The following is a 10,019-nucleotide window of genomic DNA, read 5'->3' on the forward strand; positions in this document are numbered from 1 at the left end:
CTGGCATAATGTTAAAGGCAGTGAGGCAGGTGAAGTTGCAGAACAAATCAACCAGGAGTACAGTGAAGGATTTTGACATCAATTACCATATTCTGACTCGGTATTGTCAAAAGGTTACCAGAGAAGAAGTTGAAAGTCAGACAGCCATGCCAACAACAGTGATTGGCTATACAAAACCAAGGCATGTTTTTTCACCTGATTTGGAGATGCAGCTTGTTCAGTATATTACTAGGTCAGCTGACATTTATCTTGGTCTGTCGCCAAGTGAGGTCAGAAGACTTGCCTACCAGTTTGCTGTGGCACACCAGCTGAAGTTCGCGCCAATGTGGGCAGAAAAAGAAAAGGCCAGCTCGGAGTGGTTTACAGGCTTCTTTAAGCGTCACCCAACGCTGTCGCTGAGAAAGCCAGAGGCAACTAGCCTTGCCAGGGCAAGTAGCTTCAACAGAGAAAATGTTAAGCTTTTCTTCGATAATGTAGCAAAAGTGCTACAGAGATATCAATTTGGACCAGGAGGCATATGGAACGTAGATGAAACTGGGGTGATGTGGATGTGGATTCAAACAAGTAGGGTCACTGACCTCCGCTGAAAGGGGAACCCACGTCACACTGGCCTGTGCTGTCTCAGCCACAGGGAATAGTATACCTCCATATTTTATATTCCCCCGTGTCAACTTCCACAATAATTTCCTGATCAATGGGCCACCCAGCAGCAAAGGAGGGGCAAATCCCTCTGGGTGGATGAAAGATGTGTACTTTGTTGACTTCCTGAAACATTTCGTCGAGCATACAAAGTGCTCAAAGGAGAAGCCCTGTTTATTCCTTTTGGACAAAACCACAAGTCTCATCTGTCCATTGATGGACTCAATTATTCCAAAGAAAATGGCATACTTATGCTGTCTTTCCCACCCCATTGCTCTCATCGGCTTCAACCCTTAGACAGGTCTGTCTACAGGCCGCTAGAGGCACATCAACACCGAATGGGATGCCTGGATGAGGAACAATCCCGGGAAGACAATGTCAATTTATGACATTCCTGGGATTGTGGCAATCGCCTATCCTCTGGCTGCAACCCCCTTGAACATTCAGGCTGGCTGGGGTACAACCTTACAACAGGGATGTATTTCTGGAAACCAAGTTTGCGCCATCCTACATTACAGATCGCCCCATTCAGAACCCAACCCTACCAGGTCCCAGCACCAACCCTGCCCTGCCAGGCCCCAGCAACATCCCAGCCCTGCCAGGCCCCAGCACAAACCTGCCAGGCCCCAGCACTATTCCAGCCCTGCCAGGCCCCAGCACAAACCTGCCAGGCCCCAGCACTATTCCAGCCCTGCCAGGCCGCAGCACCAACCTGCCAGGCCCCAGCAACATTCCAGCCCTGCCTAGCATGAGCTTAGACACAGACCTGCCCAGTTCTTATGCTAGCACCAGCACACCCTTGCCCAGCAATGCCAGTGCTGACAGTGGACTACCAACTCCAGAGGACATCCGGCCATATCCAAAAGCTGCCCCCAGAAAAACAGCAATTCTAACTGACACAACAGTGAAGCAGGCACTAGAAATGGAAAAGAATAAGGCACAATTTAGCAAAAGGCTGTTTCCCAAAGAAAGCAGGGGAGTCAAAATCTGGATCTGCAAAGAACAAGGCAGTTAAAAAAAATCCAAATCGTAGAAGAGTCATCATCAGATGAAGAGTGCTTCTGCCTCGTCTGTGTGGAGCCATTTTCAAACAGCCTTCCAAAGGAGACTTGGGTGAAGTGTGTGAGATGCAACAAATGGGCCCATGATGCTTGCACCTCAGGCCAGGCAATTTATGTGTGCCAGAACTGTGACTCTGAAGATTAGTCGTTACCGTGGATCTACAGTGGGGGGGGAAAAGTATTTGATCCCCTGCTGATTTTGTACGTTTCCCCACTTAAAGAAATGATCAGTCTATAAGTTTAATAGTAGGTTTATTTGAACAGAGAGACAGAATAACAACAAAAAAATCCAGAAAAACGCATGTCAAAAATGTTATAAAATGATTTGCATTTTAATGAGGGGAAATAAGCCATAACAAATATATAATAGCTTTTAGTGACTTTGACAATATTAGAAAATATAAAATGTAATTAATTTATTTTAGTCTTACATCTTTTGGGCCTTTCTCTTTTCCGACAGTGTTTCCTTTCTTTTTAGTACAACACCTTCACTGTATTTTTCGTAGGTGTAGTTGAAGAATTTACGGTCCATTTGTAACTTTTTGTGCAGATCATTAGAACTGTTAAAGATTTTCAGGGGATATTTCATGTTTTGATTGCTATAACTTGCCTGCGGAAAGATTTCAACACCGCATGGTAATATAACTATCATGTTTTCTGTAATCTTTTCTCCAAAGGTATCTTGTAGGTGAACAACTTGCTGTTTAACCTCCTCTGGTGTATCATGCCCATCTTGAATCACAAGCAGGGATATATGAGGGCCGGGGTATGAAAGTGCCATACAGTCGATAATTTGCTGGTCTGGATTATTGGCTTCTCCAAACATGTCTGGGGTGTTGATTGCAGCATATAATTCATTCTCTCTCAGCTCACTTAGTTCCGTATCATGGGTAAAGCCATCTCTATCGGTTTTCTGTAGGATTAGATTTCCTATTGAACTCTTTGGAGCTCCTTTCTTTCCAAACAGAACGATGCTTAATTTTCCTCCATAACCTAGTTAAAACAACAAGAACAGTCTTAGATCTTTCTGTAGGATGTGTTGCATTAGTAATGTGATACCATTGCAAGGGACACACAATTGAGTCTAAGAACATTACCAAACAGTATTCCAGAATATATTTAAACCATATCGAGCAACATTTTCCGTCTGCTACACACATTTCACAGTAGAGCAAACACCAGTAAAATCCTGTTTTCCTCCTGTCTTACTCCAGAAAAAAATTACTATTCTTGCACTGATGTTTTCCAACTGTACCTCTGTTTTTTCAGTCTCAAAAGAAATATCTAACAACACAACCCGTAGTGACGCAGCGATTGTACAGTTCTGGGCAATAAATAGGTGTTTAATCAAAAAGCTTTGTAGGCATATAATTACAACTATATATTTGAAACTTTGAGGGGATAAAAAAAAGTGTACAGTTGTGACCTCAACTGTGCAGAGACTTGTATGTACGGATATTACTTTAGTATTTTTTTACTTTAGCGGTTTTCAATTAATTCAAATGGACTTTTAATAAAATATACTTCCTTAACGTAAATTACTTCCAACACATGACTTTTATGAAAGAAAAAAAGCTGTAAACTGCAGTGGGTAACCATTTGGATATCTAAAGAGGAGAAGCCAGTTTTTCAGACTGCGCGGTATATGCCACGCCACAGAGGATTATCTAGAAAAGCAGCGGAGATGCGCATTAGGTTTCTAAGAAGAGACTATTCGCCACAATGTGTGGATGAAGCTCTCAATTTGGTATTGGGAAAACACGAGATGAACTGCTACAAAAAAGACCCGCTAAAGCTAAAGAACACTGTAATGTTGACTTTCACAACCACATATACTTTGAACTCGCGAAAAGTGGGAGATGCGGTCAAGAAACACTGTGGCGGACCCAGTTTTGCCGAATGAATTTAAAAATCCGCCACTTATTGTATATAGGAGAGGTTGCAATTTACGCGATAAATTGGTCAATGCCAACAGCCAGCCACAAAAGAAAATCAGACAGGTTCTTTTACGCCCTCTTCCAAATGGTAGCTATAAATGCAGAGGATGCGCACAGTGCGACAATATGAAGTGAGAATATTTCTGCCACCCACATACAGGAAAACGGTTCCAAATAAATTACATTATTACGTGCTCCACCACCCATGTTATCTACATTATTAAATGTCAATGTGGGCTTTGCTATGTAGGTAAAACCTCTCGTCCTCTCAAACAGAGAATCAGTGAACATAAAAATTCAATCAGGAGAAACGACAGGGATTATCCAGTCGCAGTACATTTTAATGACCTAAAACATGACATTTCCACCTTTAGATTTTGTGGCATAGAGAAAGTCAAGATATCAGACAGGGGAGGTGATATTAATAATACTCTGAGCAAAAGATAATATTTTTGAATTTTCACCCTCCAGACATTATTTCCTAAAGGACTTAATGATGAAATGCCTATGTATGTTATGTTGTGAATTTGAACCCTGAATTATGCCCCTATTTCAGATTACTCTGACGTTTTTTCTTACGCTGTACCCAATGATTTATGAAAACTTGCTCGGTGGGTCTATATCCTCATTGTGGTTTTACAGACGCGTTTAATACGTCTTATTTACACACTGTATTCGAAAATTTATGAAATGCATATTGTTATATTTGGTAGCACTTATTTGTTTTTCCTTTGCCTCCAACCCCTTTCCATGCGTGGAACGGATGTGGGTGGGGCTAGGTCTACATAAGGGTGCTAATTTAAGAATTTCACAAAAGCTCTAACGAAGACCGTGAGGCCGATACGTAAGTTTATTAAAGATCAGTGATACTATCAAGAGCAGTGTGCGGTTTCCTTTTTCCCATCAGATATCTAAAAAGGGTCATAGGCACTCCTGCCTTTTATCCCGCTTCATTGAATTGAATGAGAGAGCTCCAGAGCCCCAGAGTTGGGGAGAGAGGGCCAGGGGGGGCTAGGGCCTGCACGGGGCGACCCATGTACAGCCGCCAGGGGACTCCATCCAACCAACTCCCTGCCCCAGAGAAAGGGCCAGGGAGGGCTGGGGCCACCCCAGGGACCCTGCTCTGCCCCCAGAAGGAGACTGTCACTCACCAAGCCCCAGCTCCATGCCTCAGCCAGCCCTCCACACACCATAGGCCCAGTAGGCCAAAAAAAGGGGGAACAGAACTGACAATCTCTACATGAAGTACAGTGTCACTCATACACCTACTCACATGGGCCTTCTCTCTGGGGCCTACCTGACCTCCAGGCATGCCCCCACTGACCTGGTGACCTCTCCCCCATAGACCTCCAGGCCTCTAGACCCACACTCCCTGGCTGCACTGCCTGCCTACCTGCCTACCTGCCCTCTCCCTGGGCTATGAGAGTACAACTTACTCCCACTCAGACCTCTATAGCCCCACTGCCAGGAACCACGGGCACCTGGTGACCCACCTGCTCTCTGCACGTTTGGAGAGCAAAAGAGGAGAGGAGAGCAACACTTCAGCTATATTTCACATCCAAAAAGAAAATACGACACAGAATTGCAAAAGCAAGCAGTGCAACTTGTTCGCTATCGTCAGCTGATTCAGAATATGTCATTTATATACTTCCTGCACGTACCGTTGAAGAGGTATTGATGAGAAAAGTCATAAAATGTAAAAAAAAAAAATATGTAAAAAAGAAAGCTAACTATACTGTAGCTTTTTATCAGTTGTTTCTTTAGTGTCACACAGGAAATATTGTTGAGTGTATGAATCCAATTTCTTCCAGCACAAGAAGAAGGATGTTTAGCAGGAGATTTGTTTTCACTGAATAGGTCACTAAGCATTAATTCTTTCTTTTCAGGTCCTGGCCTGAGAATTGTGATGATTGGGAAAACTGGAGTGGGGAAAAGTGCTGTTGGAAACACCATTTTGGGCAAAAACATATTCAAATCTCATCCCAGCGCTAACTCTGTGACTGGGACTTGTGAAATGCATCAAGTTCAAGAGGGTGATAGGTGGATTCATGTGGTGGATACACCAGGGATTTTAGATACAGGCAAAAAAGCTGCAGATATCAAAAACGAGATAGTGAAGTGTATTCAGGTTTCAAGCCCTGGTCCTCACGTCTTCCTGCTGGTGATTCAGGTAGGAAGATTCACCAAAGAGGAGCAGAATTCGATTGAGGCCCTGGAGGAAATCTTTGGACCAGAGGCCTCCAATCACATGATTGTACTGTTTACTCGTGGGGATGAACTTCAGGGTCAAACAATACAAACGTATGTACGCACCGGTCATCCAAAGCTTCAAGAAGTGATTCAACGATGTGGCAACAGATTCCATGTTTTCAACAACAGAAATGGGAATAGAAGTCAAGTTGTTGAGCTGATCAAGAAGATTGATGACATGGTGGCAGGAAATGGAGGAAAGCACTTCACTGAGAAAATGTATCAGGAGGCAGAGAGAATGATTAACCAGCAAAATATGACAAGGGAATTGGCAGAGCTCCAAACATACGAATTCACATTCCTTGCTGAATTGCTGCAGAGAGTAATTGAATAAAAAAAAATACTTGATTTAGAAGATGACGAATAATTAAGCATAGCTGTGGCTATTTCCTCTCCACGAGGAACACAATCTGTGACTACCTCCACTGATGTGAATTATGATATCTTTACCATTTAGCTTACGGTAGTATAACATAATATAGTACTTGGGTAGGAAATCTCTCCTTCTCTAATCAACATTTTTCTTTATTATTTTAGATGCACATTAGTTAAAATGTCATGCTATGTATTACAATTCAGAATGTTGTGAATACAGTATGAAGAGAAAGGTGAATATGAACTGTGGTATGACATGCTGATTGAGGTCCAAGCTTACGGTAACCTCAAATGAAGTCATGGTGGTATGAAATTCAAGCATAATCTAACAAAAAATATATATGTATTTTTGTAAAGAGATTGTTTGTTTATTGTTTCACCTAATCAGATACACTGTCATGAACATGCCATATTGGTTAATAATAAGGCATACAATGCTATACTGAACAAAAATATGAACGTAACATGCAACAATTTCAACGATTTTACTCAGTTACAGTTCATATAAGGAAATCAGTCAATTTAAATAAATTCATTAGGCCCTAATCTATGGATTTCACATGACTGGGCAGGGGCACAGTACTTCACTTACACAACTTACTGATGATTGGTTGAAAGAAATTGATAGTAAGAAGATTGTGGGAGCTGTACTGCTAGTTTTCAGAACAGCATTTGATATTATTGACCATAACCTGTTGTTGAGAACTTATCTTTTATGGCTTGTCAACCTGCCATATCGTGAATTCAGAGCTATCTATCTAATAGAACTCAGACTCTTTAATGGAAGCCTCTCTAATGTCAAACATGCAGGATGTGGTGTACCGCAGGGCATCCTTCTAGGCCCTCTACTCTTTTCTGTTTTTACCAATGACCTGCCACTGGCATTAACACAAAGCCTATGTGTCCATGTATGCTAATGATGCAACCATATACAGTGAGGGAAAAAAGTATTTGATCCCCTGCTGATTTTGTACGTTTGCCCACTGACAAAGAAATTATCAGTCTTTAATTTTAATTGTAGGTTTATATGAACAGTGAGAGACAGAATAACAACATAAAAATCCAGAAAAACGCATGTCAAAAATGTTTTGAAATGATTAGCATTTTAATGAGGGAAATAAGTATTTGACACCTTTGCAAAACATGACTTAGTACTTGGTGGCAAAACCCTTGTTGGCAATCACAGAGGTCAGACGTTTCTTGTAGTTGGCCACCAGGTTTGCACACATCTCAGGAGGGATTTTGTCCCACTCCTCTTTGCAGATCTACTCCAAGTCATTAAGGTTTCGAGGTTGACGTTTGGCAACTCAAACCAGCTCCCTCCACAGATTTTCTATGGGATTAAGGTCTGGAGACTGGCTAGGCCACTCCAGGACCTTAATGTGCTTCTTCTTGAGCCACTCCTTTTTTGCCTTGGCCGTGTGTTTTGGGTCATTGTCATGCTGGAATACCCATCCACGACCCATTTTCAATGCCCTGGCTGAGGAAAGGAGGTTCTCACCCAAGATTTGACGGTACATGGACCCGTCCATCGTCCCTTTGATGCGGTGAAGTTGTCCTGTCCCCTTAGCAGAAAAACACCCCGAAAGCATAATGTTTCCACCTCCATGTTTGACGGTGGGGATGGTGTTCTTGGGGTTAGGCAGCATTCCTCCTCCTCCAAACACGGCGAGTTGAGTTGATGCCAAAGAGCTCCATTTTGGTCTCATCTGACCACAACACTTTCACCCAGTTGTCCTCTGAATCATTCAGATGTTCATTGGCAAACTTCAGACGGGCATGTATATGTGCTTTCTTGAGCAGGGGGACCTTGCGGGCGCTGCAGGATTTCAGTCCTTCACGGCGTAGTGTGTTACCAATTGTTTTCTTGGGGACTATGGTTCCAGCTGCCTTGAGATCATTGACAAGATCCTCCCGTGTAGTTCTGGGCTGATTCCTCACCGTTCTCATGATCATTGCAACTCCACGAGGTGAGATCTTGCATGGAGCCCCAGGCCGAGGGAGATTGACAGTTCTTTTGTGTGTCTTCCATTTGCGAATAATCACTCCAACTGTTGTCACCTTCTCACCAAGCTGCTTGGCGATGGTCTTGTAGCCCATTCCAGCCTTGTGTAGGTCTACAATCTTGTTCCTGACATCCTTGGAGAGCTCTTTGGTCTTGGCCATGGTGGAGAGTTTGGAATCTGATTGATTGATTGCTTCTGTGGACAGGTGTCTTTTATACAGGTAACAAACTGAGATTAGGAGCTCTTCCTTTAAGAGTGTGCTCCTAATCTCAGCTGGTTACCTGTATAAAAGACACCTGGGAGCCAGAAATCTTTCTGATTGAGAGGGGGTCAAATACTTATTTCCCTCATTAAAATGCAAATCAATTTATAACAATTTTTGACATGCGTTTTTCTGGATTGTTTTGTTGTTATTCTGTCTCTCACTGTTCAAATAAACCTACCATTAAAATTATAGACTGGTTATTTCTTTGTCAGTGGGCAATGTCCAAAATCAGCAGGGGATCGAATACTTTTTTCCCCTCACTGTAAGTGTCAGCAACCACAGCTAATGAAGTCACTGAAACCCTGAACAAGGAGTTGCAGTCTGTTTTGGAATGGTTGACCAGTAATGAACTGGTCTCTGAATCTAAGAGCATAATATTTGGTACAAATCATTCTCTAAGTTCTAGACCTCACCTCAGCTGAATCTGGTAATGAATGATGTGGCTGTTGAACAAGTTAAAGAGACTAAATTACTTATTGTTACCTTAGATTGTAAACTCTCATCGTTAAAACATATAGATTCATTGGTTCGAGAGTGGTCTGTCCATAGTAAATATATTTTTTTGTACCACACTCCAAAAAGAGAGTGCAGGCTTAAGTTTAGTCTTATTTTTCTTATTGTCCAGCCATGTGGTCAAGTGCTGCAAAGAAAGACCCAGTTAAGCTGTAGTTGTCCCAGAACAGCACGTCTTGCTCTTCATTGTAATCAAAGGGATAATATAAATACTATGGATGCCAGTCTCTCTTTGCTAATAGTTGATGAGAGTAACTGCATCAAGAAACATTAATGTGTTGAAAATTCAAAATTGTTTGCATAGTCCACTTACACACAGCTCTGACAAACACACCCCACCTGACATGCCACCAGGGGTCTTTTCACGGTCCCCAAATCCAGAACAAATTCAAGAAAGCGTACAGTATTATATAGAACCATCATTACATGGAACTCGCTTCCATCTCATATTGCTCAAATGAACAGCAAACCTGGTTTAAAAAACAGATAAAGCAACACCTCACAGCACAACGCCTCTCCCCTTTTTGACCTAGATAGTTTGTGTGTGTGTGTTGATATGTAGGCCACGTGTGCTGTTTTTATATTTATGTAGTTCTCTCCTTGAGCTGTTCTTGTTTATTGATGTTCTGTATTATGTCATGTTTTGCGTGGACCCCAAGAAGAGTAGCTGCTGCTTTCTCAACAGCTAATGGGGATCCTAATAAAATACCAAATACCAATTAAAGGGTGTAATAAGATAATGTATTAACAAAAAATTGTTATGTTGATCTATTTTAAGAAAGTATTTACATGAATTGTGAGCAGTGTAACTCCAGATGAACAACTATAAAGTCTGAAAATCACTACTATGGTTTGTCAATTCATATACATCTATAGGCTACACATTATCCTATAGCATACCTTTGATAATAATGTAAAATTACAAAGTGAGAGGCTGAAGAAAGTTTTTAAAAATATATATTTCTCATATGTT

The 10,019-nt window shown here is 41.8% G+C and overlaps 1 protein-coding gene across 1 annotated transcript; it reads left to right on the top strand.

Annotated features, from left to right (window-relative positions):
* Window positions 1-323: 323 nt before the first annotated feature.
* Window positions 324-6,730, top strand: LOC106609710 (GTPase IMAP family member 9-like). The gene is made up of 3 exons (XM_045722521.1): window positions 324-432; window positions 1,158-1,454; window positions 5,449-6,730. Exons 1-3 carry the CDS (start codon window positions 324-326, stop codon window positions 6,219-6,221), a joined length of 1,179 nt encoding a protein of 392 aa, XP_045578477.1. The 3' UTR covers window positions 6,222-6,730.
* The last annotated feature ends 3,289 nt before the right edge of the window (window positions 6,731-10,019 follow it).

The sequence above is a fragment of the Salmo salar genome, chromosome ssa07, assembly GCF_905237065.1.
Source record: "Salmo salar chromosome ssa07, Ssal_v3.1, whole genome shotgun sequence".
NCBI lineage: Eukaryota > Metazoa > Chordata > Actinopteri > Salmoniformes > Salmonidae > Salmo > Salmo salar.

Bases quoted from the DNA above. Each gene is read 5' to 3' on its own strand.
- LOC106609710 (XM_045722521.1), top strand. From the start codon at position 324: ATGTGGGCAGAAAAAGAAAAGGCCAGCTCGGAGTGGTTTACAGGCTTC. The intron at 433-1,157 runs GTAGCTTCAACA...CCTACATTACAG, and splicing joins AACTAGCCTTGCCAGGGCAA to ATCGCCCCATTCAGAACCCA. The intron at 1,455-5,448 runs GTGCTGACAGTG...AATTTCTTCCAG, and splicing joins ACCCTTGCCCAGCAATGCCA to CACAAGAAGAAGGATGTTTA.